Source organism: Dipteris shenzhenensis, chromosome 24, assembly GCF_047967505.1.
Source record: "Dipteris shenzhenensis isolate YYH24624 ecotype China chromosome 24, Dip_SZ_1.0, whole genome shotgun sequence".
In the NCBI taxonomy this organism is placed as follows: Eukaryota; Viridiplantae; Streptophyta; class Polypodiopsida; order Gleicheniales; family Dipteridaceae; genus Dipteris; species Dipteris shenzhenensis.
The window spans coordinates 10,795,011-10,808,774 of NC_141619.1; the positions used below are offsets into that span (position 1 = coordinate 10,795,011).

The 13,764-nt window shown below is 43.5% G+C and overlaps 1 protein-coding gene across 2 annotated transcripts in view; it reads left to right on the plus strand.

Annotated features, from left to right (window-relative positions):
- Positions 1-785: 785 nt before the first annotated feature.
- Positions 786-13,764, plus strand: part of LOC147886205 (uncharacterized) — a 29,621-nt gene continuing 16,642 nt past the window's right edge. For both annotated transcript variants that reach the window (XR_015543349.1, XM_087395938.1), the window contains exons 1-5: positions 786-841; positions 945-1,090; positions 6,253-6,363; positions 7,383-7,550; positions 7,672-7,995. Coding sequence is in view for 1 of the 2 variants with exons in the window: in XM_087395938.1 (XP_087252064.1) it covers positions 980-1,090; positions 6,253-6,363; positions 7,383-7,550; positions 7,672-7,995 (714 nt within the window). In the remaining variant the exon portion in view is untranslated. The remainder of the gene's footprint in view (positions 842-944; positions 1,091-6,252; positions 6,364-7,382; positions 7,551-7,671; positions 7,996-13,764) is intronic.

The following is a 13,764-nucleotide window of genomic DNA, read 5'->3' on the forward strand; positions in this document are numbered from 1 at the left end:
GTCGATAGTGCAGTTGAGTATCCACACAGCAAGGAACTCGAGTAGAGGAGCAAGACCCAAGAAGGTGAGCTATATCTAGAGTTGGGATGCCTAAAATCGAGAACGTATGTACATAGAGCAAAATATTTGAAGGGGCTAGCACATATTGAGCATCAGTCTGATAAGTGTAACATTTCCAAACACAAGTTGAACATGCTCATCAATCATCGTGAATGTCTGGCAACTTCTTATCATGCTTTAGAGCATGAGTGTCACGGTTGGTAACGATAGCAAAACACACACGCACACACTTTTTTTGTGTGGGGATTCTTCATAAAATTCAATCTAATCTCTCCTATTCACTCCCTAAAACTCAATCTCTCTCTCTCTCTCTCTCTCTCTCTCTCTCTCTCCCATTCAGTCCATAAAATTCAATCATTAAACTCATCTATCTCCTATGCTCTACCTCCCCCTGCACCCCTCTTCTCCCGTCCCTGTGCCCCTCCTCACCCCCTCATTGCTCCCTCTCTCACTCTGAGTGCTCCCTCTCTCCCCTCTCCCTCCGCTCAGCCCCCCTCCCCTCTCTTCGCCTTGGCTCTCTCTCCTCCTTCCTGCTCTCTCATATATACACCCGCTGTGGGTTGTCTTACCTTATTTTTTGCCATTTTGCGATGGGGCCCCCCACTACAAATTGTAATGCCCATTAGGGGTGTGATGGCAATGAACCATGGGTTGGTTAGGTGAGAGCTATGGAGCAGGAATAAAAAATGGGGAAAAAAAGGAAAATGGAAATTGAGAAAGGGGGCTTGTCTGCTTCTTCTTTTTTGCTGCTTCTTCTTCTTCTTGTGCTCTCCATTTCAAGGTAAGCAAGCTTCCTTGGCTATGGCGATGGCCATCTTCCTTTCTATTCCCTCTTCCTGCCCTAATGTAGGTTCTCCTCCTCTATTCTTCTTCTTCATTTGCAGGTCTGCATTGCCTTCCTTCAAGAATTCGCCACACTATGAGCCACCCTGCTGCCGAAGACGAGGTTTCGGGCCGCCCCAAGCTCAGTTTGCAGCCCCGCGGTACCTCCGTCGACTTGCCTTCTCCTACCACCCCCAAGTCCTCTAGGGTACGCATTTCATCCGTCCGCTTGAATTTAGGTTTTTCTCCCTGCCACCCCTTGCCTCCGACATGCAATAGAATTCGGTTTATTGCTTTCCTTTTATGCGTGTAGTATTCCGGTAAGTTTTGAAGATCTGGGGACCTCTGGGCTCAATGGGGTCTCGCAAAAGGGTTTAATATCTTTCGAGAATACCGTTCTTTGTATTTGAGATTTGTTATCCCAACAATGCCGAAGGTGGGTCTCTTGAGAGCTTCGGCTATAACGTAGTACCAATCCTGCGCTGGCTAGGCACAAAGCATGGCTCGTGAATTTGTTGGTCCTGCTTCTTTGAGTGACGGACAATAAGAAGACAGTCACGTGTGAACGAACTAGCGATGTTACGCGAGGTGGCGAGAGAGGCCAAAATCGCCGTCTTCGCAGAGACACCGCTTTGTGTAGCTGCCTAAGATTTTGACCGTAGAGGCCGGGGCAATTTATGTATAAGAGCTGATAGTAATCGTAGGGGGAGGATTTTGCCTGGGTCGAGTCGACCTGAAGGAGAAACATCTTATATCATCCGAGACACTTTCAAGAATCGATGCCCTGATTAATCTTCTACATGCGGCAAAACTTCACCGAAAAATTAAAAGTCCAGAGACAAGTTATGTGAACTTTGCAGTACAGTATGGTTTGAACGACCACAGAATTTTCGCATGGGAATCAAAGTAATAACCTGTCTAGCCCTTTGCTGCAGCTTGGTCTGTATGCAAACACATTATCGAGCATCTCTAAGTTAGGGACTATCGTGAGATTGAAACTGCACTGTGTTGTGTTTTAAGAGGATGAGTTTGGGAATGTTCCTGGGTTCATCTAGGTATATGTCTAAGTTAGTCTCGACTCTTGCCATTCTTCATTATCATTGAATTCAGACATAGGCAGCATTCAGTTTTTTTGATAAATTCTAGTCGAGTTTATGCTTAGTCAGAGCATGGATGGGTCGCCTGTGTGCGTATGGGGGGGAGATTGTGGACTCCTCCATGATGATTTCACGCCATGGCTGCCCTGCGATCGTTCTCACACTGATGAAAATCCTCTAAGTTTGGAATGATTGAAGATGATGCTTCCAGTACCATGAAATTTTGCTTGATGCCTCTAGCTGCAGAGCACTTCGAAGAGAGAGTGATATCTTAGCGTTGTTGTAGAATGCAAGAAGAACTTGAGAACTGGTAAACATAAGTTTTGAAATGTTCACACCTTTGTCCCCTCTCATATGTTGATATGCAGTTCTGTATTTTTAATTTTCATATGTTTTGAATCTTGAGAAGTTTGTAAATGGAAATGATGGTGTTGTTGAATTTCTGCTTTAGGAACAAACGATATTGTATTTGGACAGAGTAGCCTCTGCCCCTTTGTCCTTCTTTACTTAATGAAAACAGTCTATGGTCTCTCTTGTTGGAGCCTCGGCACAATTTCTGCAAATTAACTGTCTTACGAGTGACTGTTGGAGTTCATATTTTGGGAATTTCTCACTAGAGAAATTTTACATATCTACTCATGACTCATTATATATTATTTGTCTTAACAAACTGCAATTCTATATGATTTTCTTATGAGCACATGGTACGACCTTTGCATACAAGGTACATGACGATCAATGCTAATGTTTCTCATGCACTCTAGAATTAAGGTGATAGGGATTTCAGGGCAAACGATCTACTGCTTGGCAGGTTCATTAACCCCTCATGTTGAATGTACTTGGCATGTTGATTGATATGCTATATTAGTCAGTAGATTGCAATTTCAGCGAGGGAGACATAAATATGCTGGGAGGGGCCATAAATGGCATGCTTCTCAGTCTTTTGCAAGTGGTACAGTACAATGCATAGAGCAATAACCTTTCATGAAAATGGCCACTGTTTACAGGCTCCATTTTTTTAAAAAGTTGTTTCCTGCACTGTTGGAAAACAACCCTGCCCTTGCCTGTAGCATACCATAGGCTCCTCTTTTTGTAATAGTTGTTTCCTAGCATACCATAGCTAAACATAATGCGTTGATAGAAGAATGTCCTTGCAATAACCAACTATGAATGCAAGACACCTAGTGGAGAAGATATGCTGTGGTACAGCACTCACATATCTCACTTTGAGAGTTTGGCAGATACAAGAAGATATAGAGAGCACTTCAAATCAGAGAGATAATATATGCAGATGTACAGCCAAAATAGGCCTCATCTATCGATATAGATATCTGTACAAAAGAATCTCCAACACCTGCAGCAAACACCTGCAGCAGGTGTTTGCTGTACAAAAGAATCTCCAACACCTGCAGCAAACACCTGCAGCAAACATCGGCTGATGCATGGCACCAACATGAGCTCTGTTTTCTGAACCCTCTGCAGTAGAACCCCTCCTTGATCACCATGTGCTTCTTGTAGGCTTCAGTTGCTTGCTCCAGGGTGAGCTTTGCATGCTGCTCCCTCCTGAACCAGCTCTGGTGGCCCACGTGGCTACCCTAGGAAGACTTTTGATTACTGCCCATGTGACAGTCTCTCTCTGCCCCTACACGTGCCCTGTGGCACAATCTACATCCAATATCATGTGTTGTGACAAGCCTTGTTACTCTCATTTGGCAGCTGACAGGTGGGGCATTGACCCTAGACTTCCAACATGCGGACTGCTTTTTGTTCCATAGATGCTCATGCTTGCCCATCGTGCTACACTAGAACTTATATTCTTCCAGTTCATGTGGAGAGAGACCCAGGCCTTCTTGAATATTGATCTTGAATCAATCAGATGGCACCCAAGGACATGCAGGTATTGGATCTCGGTGACTTGGGTGGCAGAGTGTTTTATGCTTGTACTCTTTTTGAGGCAAAAAAAGTAACATCCTGCAATATTCGGAACAGAGCCCACAGTGACTGACGAACTGCTCCCAATTATTAAATAAAAGCGTAAGCTATCTTGACTAGCACTTGAGAGGCAAGTAGCGTTATAGATGCAAGCGTTAGGGGAATTTTGGACTCAAAAAGGGCCTCATAAGGGGAGGATTAAGGGAAGATTAGGGAAAGGGTAATCTTCTTAATTTGAGGGGGAAAATTCAAATTTGAGGGTGGTGAAATGTGTTAAATAAAAGAGATTCTTACGATTTTTGGGTGTCAGGACTTATGTGGCATTGTTTGGACGGTCGAGATGGAAGAAAAGCTTTGATCCAAGGGAACAAATGCATCAAAGATGCGCGTGAATGGAGGCCCTTAGATCATTTTTCATCGAAGGGCTCGCAAGGAGCGCCTGACAAGTGGCCCTTAGATCAAATCATTGATCTAAGGGTGGAGAGGCGCAACTTTAAATGTGGTTGCGACGCGTGGCGCCATGGCAGTGGACTACCTAGAAAGGGCTCGCAGCCCTTGAATGGAACTCCGATCAACGGTCCACGCGCAGCGCTGAATTCCCACGATCCGATCTACATGCACGATTTGACGGCGCGCGATTCACACCATTCCTCAACCATTAGATCTTCTCTTGATCTAATGGTTCCTATGCCCTGCTCGCGTAGACTGCCACTTTCATTAAAATAGCTTACCATGGCCGTTAGATCATGTATCATCCAATGGATCTTATTGATCCAATTTCAAAACATGTAATTTACCATGTAAATTGGGTTGTTTTGGAGTCGGTGTCAATGGGACCATGTTTCTCCATGAATCAAGAGGAAGGAAAAATCCTCCATGTTTTTAATGCTCCTCATTGGCCTACACCTTAATCCACATTTTTAAGCCCCTAATACAAGAGGCCCTTTCTGAGTCGAAACCTCCCCTAATGCGAGTCCACCTCTGAGGGGCAAACAATGAATTTCTGGGACATTGAGTAGTTGGGCCAGTTGAGCAGAGATGCTACCTTAGCGTGCGTGAGCTGGGAATTGCTGGCTTCTTCATTGAATTCATCCCTAGTGTTAAGCATGAAATTCACATTCTATGAGGGTGTACCCATTTGGACCAAGTGTGGAATGATGAAGGTGAGCAAATAGTCATTAAGGTGATTGCCACCTTGGTTGATCTTCAAAAGAGCATAGGCTTGCCGTGCAGCAATTTTGCAGCATGGCTGAGCAGAGATTGTGACGACCAAGAGCAGCAGTTGGATCAAAGGAAATGTGGTCTAGGAGACCCACAACGTCAAGAAGGCGGAACAAAGGCATAGACTTGAGTGCACCCCACTAGATATCTCATTCCGGAGGAAGCCAAAGGGACTCTCGGAAGACTGAGAAAGTGAGCACCCAAAAGAGTTTGAGTACTCGGAGAGGTCAGTTCCAAACGAGAACCCAAGAAGTAGCCAAGAACCTATCCACGAAGTATAGAGTGAGAGTGAGCACCGGAGTATTGCATTGTGCCATGAGCAGCTCGCGAGCCTAAGCCTTGGATGTCGAAGCCGATTCGAAAGTGGCACCACAAGTTAGCAAAAGCAACATCGCCACTATGGATCAAGGTGAAGGTCCAAGATTTTAGGGGGTTGGAGGATGAGGATCTTTTCAGCCACCTCTAGAGCTTCTATTGGGTATGTGCTATCAATGCATGTAACACTGGGGGGGAATACATGAGCTTCTATTGGGCATGTAACATTGAGGGAGACTACACGAGCTAGTTCCCCTGCACACAGATTTTATTCTTGTTTTGATTTGTTTGTTTATTTTTGCTACGTTACCTTCTTCCTTTCTTGTTATCTTTCGCTTTTGTTTAGTTGACATATTTTAGTAAGCATTGGGTTTGCCCAATATAGCTTCTTATGCTTGGGCACTGGTGACAACATAAGCATTGCTTTGCTTGCTAAATATGTCTACCTTTTGCTTTTCAAAAAAAATTGTTAGCTCATGTTTCTTCTCTTTCGTTTTCTCTTTTATTTTCAGTAGAAAATATTGACTTTAGAACGACAAAAATCTGAATTTGTACGATTGGATATATTCTAGTTTTACAAAGGTATATGCATATATATATATATCAATGAAGGAGTTTTTTGAGGCACCTTTCCTTACTGGTTTTGCATTTTGGTAATTGAGTAGGTTGAATTTTTGTATATGTGTATGGCTTATGTGTCTCAAAAGTTTTTGTATCATTTGGGTCTGTCATGGTGTATGCGTTATCTGCATACAGTTGAAAAGTTATCTTTTGGTTGTGTATGAGATCTGATTTTTGTGTCCAGCCAAGTCCTTTTGGGGCCGCCCGCCCGAGGGAGCAAGTGATAGCAGAGAGAGAAGGCAAGAAAGAGACTGAAGTATTGAAAGAGCAAGCAAAAAAGGAATGGAAGCCTCAAGTAAGCCTTTCGAAACTTGTCCTTTATTGCAATTTGACTTTCTCTTTGCCAGATTGTTTATTGTTTCTCATGAATGCTTAGAAATATGTCATCATCAGAGCTGCCAACTGAGCATTCATATAGTCAGCATTTTTCTACATTGGAAAGGCCAAGCATGCTGCCATGGAATGTTAAATTTATTTTTTGGAGTTGATATATTCATATCATTGAGGGAGCTGCTATGCATGAACTAGATGAAAAGACCAAGTATGCTGCCGTGGAATGTTAAATTTGTTTTTTTTGGGTTGATATATTCATATCATTGTGGGAGCTGGTATGCATGAACTAGATGAAGCAGTGATTTTTGGCTTTTACTGCAGTTATGCATGGATACAATGAATAAAAGTTTGTTAGATTACCTTCCCTGACATATATAATCAATGGGAAAAAACACTTTAGGCTGTTTTGATTTTTGTTAGAACATTGTTAATTTTGGTACTTGTAGTAACATCCAATGGACAAAAAGGGAATCTTTTTGGTACTTGTAGTAACATCCAATGGACAAAAAGGGAATCTTTCAGGTTAAAAAACCATTTTCCTTTTTTAATCAAAGGTCCTGTCAAATCTCTCTCTCTCTCTCATTTGCTGCACATGTGGACTTGGATGTGGTAACTTGTTACATACATCCCCTTTTTCTCTCTCATCATCCCCACCCCATAGCGCAGACACAGTCCCGACGCACATCCATGTAATCAGGGCAGAATTTGGTTCCCCTGTCCTCCTCTTCTGTTTGTTCCTTCTTCTCGATTATTGCCTTTGTTTCTCAGCACTACTTAATGTGTAAGATGTGTATGTCAATCTTGCAAAGGTATGTGGATTCTGGAATATAGACTTGGTGCATGGATGGAATTTGCGTCTCTAAAATCCAGGAAGACTGTTCCAGCATGTCACATTTCAAGAGAGAGTCCAGGGCATATCTTAAAGTTCTCATTGTGCTAAGAGTTATGACACTTTAATAATCACTTGTCGGTGGTCTACAGATTGTTTTTACAGAAGCACAGCGTGAGGAGAAGAAAGCAGCTGAAGCAGAACTGGCTTTTGCAAAAAGTGAGCTAGAGAATGAGGAGGATCCTGCAAAAGCTACAACGTTGCGTGAAGAAGTAGCACTTAAAGAAAAGAAACTTGAAGAATTGCTAGCATCGTTTGAGGTTTGACCTTCTCTTAATCTTCTCCCTATGTTCTGTGGTGCTATATCTTCTGTCACTGCCAAGTCCATCTGTCTGATCATGGTTATTTTGCACTTTTATTGCTGTTTTCAAACTGAATCAGAAACTAGCTGTTCAGTCAGCTCAAGGTGGGGGCACACGGCGCCCATTTGAAAGGAGGCGAGATGAAAATCCCTTGCCTAGTCCCTCTATGCCATATGCCGGTGCCTATGGAAGTAGAGAAGTTGCATATGGCGGCAGAGAAGGCGCATATGGAAGCAGAGAAGGCACATATGGAAGTAGAGAAGGTGCTTTTGGCAACGATTTTGGGAACTTCAGGAGTCGCGGTGGACGAGACACTGGTGGTGATAGAGTTGTCTCCTATGGAGATACTTGGGGAGGAGCAAGAAAATCTGGAGGGATGTCTGAATGCTATACTTGTGGAGAGGTGAGCTTTTTCTGTATAATCGGGTTTTTTGATAATGAAAATTCCTTTTAAGACTCCTCTTTCATACATTCTTGTGTGTTTTAACGTGCACATCACAATGATGTTTGAGCCAGTTCTTCTCTTGTGCCTCTTTTCCTCCTGGTGAAGCAAGTAGGCTATCAGTATGAAACTTAAGTATTGGGATAAGTGCTGCTCAAGTACCAGTTATTTATACAGCTCTCCTGCTTCTGTCGTCCTGAGTATGCAGTCTCTAGCAAAGGGCAGGATTAGTTAGGATAAGTCTAGCAGTATTCTACTTACGTGCCAGTAGCACCAATCCTAAAGATTATCAATCAGATTTGGGTGGCAGAATGGCTGTTGGGTTGCTTCAATCTTTCGTCCTAAGCAGGAAAAGTTTCAGCTAGGAGGTTGGTATGGGAAGGAGCACATGGAACCTTGCATAATTATTCTATTAGACGAATATTGCCTCTCGCGGCTTAGTCCAAGTTGCGGCCTGCTGGTATTGCGATAATTCTTTCTATCTTAAATGGTGTGTTGCCCTATCAGCTAGATTTAGATGCTCGTTTGGGAGACAGTAAAATAAAATTGTTTAGACTTCACAAGCAGTTGTAGCTTGAATGAAGAGATTTTGGACTACTTTTTTATTAGCCCTGCTATGCATGATGGAGTTTATGGTTCTCAATCTTATGAGTGACTCTCGTGAGATTGAAACTGCACTATGTTGTGTTTTTAGAGGATGAGTTTGGGAATGTTCCTGGATTCATCTAGGTATATGCTTCTGCCGTATTAGCGGACATGCAAATTTCACCTTGTGAAGTTTTCGTCCAAGTTGCGGCCTGTTGGTATTGCGATAATTCTTTCTATCTTAAATGGTGCGTTGCCCTACCAGCTAGATTTAGATTTAGATGCTCGTTTGGGAGAGACTAAAATGAAACGGTTTAGACTTCACAAGCAGTTGTAGCTTGAATGAAGAGATTTGGACTACTTTTTGATTAGCCTTCTCCTTTAGTGCTAGCCTTCGTCATGGCTGAGTTTGCCCTTCACCTCCAGAGTGCCGACAGAAACTCAGTACGAAGACTTTGTATAAATGGATGCTTAAGTATGTGTGGGTGTGTGGATTTGTATGTGTGAGAGCATACTTTTATACTATGGTCTACACCCACTGTTGGGCGCTGATGACGTCAGTGGGGATGTCATAGTAGCTAGTCCCTGCTATGCATGATGGAGTTTATGGTTCCCAATCTTATGAGTGACTCTCGTGAGATTGAAAGTGCACTATGTTGTGTTTTTAGAGGATGAGTTTGGGAATGTTCCTGGATTCATCTAGGTATATACTTTTTGATTAGCCTTCTCCTTTAGTGCTAGCCTTCGTCATGGCTGAGTCTACCCTTCACCTCCGGAGTGCCGATAGAAACTCAGTACGAAGACTTTGTATAAATGGATGCTCAAGTATGTGTGGGTGTGTGGATTTGTATGTGTGAGAGCATATTTTTATACTATGGTCTACACCCACTGTTGGGCGCTGATGACGTTAGTGGGGATGCCATAGTAGCTAGTCCTTACTATGCATGATGGAGTTTATCGTTTTCAATCTTATGAGTGACTATTTTGAGATTGAAACTGCACTACTTTGTGTTTTTAGAGGATGAGTTTGGGAATGTTCCTGGATTCATCTAGGTATATATATATATATATATATGCATCTGTTACACACACACACACACACACATTTTTTTGGTAATATCTAGTGCATATATTTATATGATCATAAATTTACATGATGGGAGGTCTCCGAAATGGAGAGTATCCCAAAGATCAGAAACATAAAAAGAAAAGCTCTATGCAAGAGGCATCCATATCACCCTCATGGCAGGCATCATATAAGGATTGCCACAATGAGGCTTGGAAAGATTCATATGACTTGTGAATCTGCCGACCCAAGTATGCCAAATTATGCTCACTCCAGATTGTCCAAAGAGCCCAATATCGCACCTAAGAGAGAAATAGTGAGTATTGAGACAAAGACTTCATAAATCTGCCAAAGAGCTAGAAATGTTTTCCAAATCTGTGACTCGGGAAACGGATCCGAAGATAATCTGAAATTCTCCTGAGGAGGATCTTAGTACACGGGCAGTGCCAAAGCAAATGAATAATAGTCTTTGAAGGAGCCTTACATCTTAAACATGTGGATGGTGCAATGCGACGTTTAGCAAGTGTGACCCCCACTGACAATGTACCTGTCATACATCTCCAAAGAAAAAGTCTTTGTTTCAATGGCATTTTACACTTCCATAACATCCTGAGATTCTTCCGCCACCATGAGAGGGGCTTCCTTATGTGCCACAGAGAATTAGCATATTGCTGAATCCATGGAGCAGGCTGAAGAAGCCTATAGGCTTTGATGGAGGTTAAGGCAGGAAGAGGAACATGATGAGTGCATGTAGCAGAGGGTTGCAATTGCCAATCCGTAAGCCTGTCTGTGTCAGCCACAGGAGGAGCAGGTAGAAAAGGATGTAATAAATCAGCAATTTTCTTCCATATAGACCTATAATGCATTCCCAATGCATAGGAAGCAGTGGCCTGAGGAAAAGATAAGACATATCCCTGATCATCTACCACATCATGTATGTATCTAATTCCCAATTTCATGAGATTGTATGTCCGAACAGGTTCCTGTAGAGCGAGCGGAATGTCAAAGATGGCACTCCAATGAATACTTTCTTTCCTCATTGAGTTTGTTCCCGAGTAATTATCAGGAGCCCATTTGACCTTAGAAAGTACTTGTTTCCAGTTAAGTATCAGAGCAGTAGAGAAAGGACAGCCAGGTATCTTCCCTACAAATCTGCCAATGACAACCTCCCAATGATCAGTAGTCCAATGACCATAAGCACAAGTCCTCATGTTGACACACATGGATGCTAGCATACAAGTCCATGGCTGTTGTTGGCGGAAAAAAGTATGCAGCATAGTCGCCTTTCTTGCAAGCACATGATATCTTATATTGAGGACATTAAGTCCACCATGCATCCTAGGAGAGCACACCATTTCCATCTTCATCAATCTCAATGCTTTCATAGCAGTTTTTGTCCTCCATAACATCTCCATAGCTTGAGACATAAAGGCTGAAATATCCGTGGAGGACCAATGCAGCAAAGGCAAATAGAATTGGACATAGGACATTACAATGGACTGCACTATTTTGAGCCTGACATGAAGAGGCCAAGTAGAAATCTTCCAGCATTCCAGTTTATGTTGAAGTCTTTGGAAGATCCATTTTAGCTGCTGCTTCCTGGTGATATGCCATCCTATGGGATATCACAAATGCCTGACTACATCTTTGGAATGCACCACGTGACCTGGCCAAAGAATAGAATGTCAATCACATTGTTTTAGGGGAAGTAATTTAGATTTGTCAAAATTGACATGCAATCCCACTGCCAAACCATACAATGAAAGAGTGGTCATAAGCATGTGAACTTCTCGGGGAGAATTCTGCGGCATAAAGAAGGAATCATCAGCATATGCTTGTGCCAAAAAAGATGCAGCCCCAGGGATTTTAAGACCAGTCATCTGTCCTGTGTTTGTAATATGATCAAGATACATCAAAAGGGGATGGGTCGCAATGGCATAGAAGAGAGCACTAAGAGGGCAGCCCTGTCTAACTGATCGACCTAATGTCCATGACCGAGACAGATGACTCCCAAGAATGCACTGAGAAGTAGAGTCAGAATAAAGCCAGTAAACTGCATTTGCTATCTTGGGACTAAAGCCCAACTTTGTCATGATTTGAGAGATAAAATCCCATTGAATAGTATCAAATGCCTTAGCAATATCCACCTACAATATAAGGACATCTTAATGCGAATACTTAGCATATTCAATTGCAGTCAAGGCATTGGAAATATTGTCATGGATTTGTCTTCGCGGTACAAATCCATACTGATGAGGATGAAGTCCCGCATCCAGTATCCTGTGAAGCCTATGTACAATCATTTTGGTAATGAGTTTGTAAACTACAGGCATCAAAGTAATAGGCCTCCAATCTGTGTCACGATCTGTGACGTATTCCTTTCTCTTTCTAGACTTATGGATGGTTTGATGAATGGACACTTGTGGAAGGGTATGCCCTTTCGACGGGACACTTCCTAATGAGGCATAACCCTTCACAAGAGACATTCTAATGAAGAGACATTCATATTGTAATGTACCCTCTCATCAAGGGTCACAACCTTCACAAGGGGTACACACCTCTTCATGCACATACCCTTTGGAGTACACACCTTTTCATGTGTGACTCTTCACTCTCTATATAAGAGAGGCCCAATTGTATGGATGACATAACATCCACCCTACAGATATTCAAGCAATACAATTATTCTTTGTTCTCTGCTATCTCAGTCTCTTTTCTGTTCCTTAGCATATTTCTAAATATAGTAAATCTAGGATTTCTTACAGTGGTATCAGAGCAAAATTCGCTCCTGCTTGTAGGAAATGCCCCCCACCTTCTAGCGCTGATTTGATACATTTTTGCCGCTAGAAGGACATCCGTGCACATTGTGCATGGAAGCGATGGAGAGGATGAGCGTAAAATTTTTAAACGCCTACCCGGCCTAAAGTCATCCTGGCCTCTCCATCTCCCTCACATCACAAGTTGATGTGAATGGACACGACCAAAATTGTGTCTTTTCAGGTGCTTGGGCTGTCCCAAAACCAAGGGACGCACCTTTTCCACCATGGGACACACCTTTTGGTGACGAGTCTCGACTCCTCACTCATGGGACATACCCCATCGTGGACAAAAGGACATACCTATTCATGCAGGGTCACACCCCTTTTAACAATAGGGACATATCCCCTCATGAACAGGTGCACCTATTCCAAGGGTCACACCCCTTCGAATAGGCACACCTCCTAGGCCCCAAGTACCTACAAAAGGGTACCTAGAGGGGTAAAAAAGGGAAAAAAATAAACCCATCCCCTACCCCTGGGTTTACCCTAGCTACCTAGGGTTAACTAAACCCCCCATTTAATTTTTGGGGCAACTAACCCATTAGGCAGCCCAACGAATCGTCGCAGCCTTTCCCAAAAAAAAAAACTGCTACGTACGGAATTTTCGGCCAGCCCTGCGCAGCACCTGCGTCAGCCGTACGGCCAGCCACCAGCCTGCGCCACCCTCGCCATTTCTTCCTGCGCAATTCGACCGTACAGTCCGTACGGTACCTCCCGCCAGTCTGCCGTACAGGCCGTACGGTCAGCCAGCCTGCACCGTACAGCCTGCGCAGCTCTGCATCAGCCCTGCGCTATACTGCACGACCAGCTGCCCCCCCCCCCCCCCCCCTTGCGATATCATTGGCCTCGCCAGCCCCCCCCTCTTTCCTGCGCAGTCCTTGCCAGCCAAGCCTCGCTCCTGCCTTTTTCCTACGCAGTCCAGCCCGCAGCCCTTGTTTCGCCATTTATTGGGACCTGCCAAATCAGCACCAGTTGCAGCTCTTCGCGCGATGAAGACAGCCTGTTGACAGCCTGGACCAGACAAGTATCAAGCACTCCTCGCAAACCATTGCACCATGGATCTCCGGACACCGACTTGCAGCCTTCTTCTACGCAATAACTTGGCAGATTAAAGTATTGCCAGGTGGAGTCTTTCCAATCTGCTTTTTAAGGATTCTCTTTAACAAATTACAGCAAATGAAAGAATCCACATTAAAGCATGGAAACCCCTGGTAATTCACCCGGCCTTTCAAGGACACCTTAGGCATCTGCTACTACACA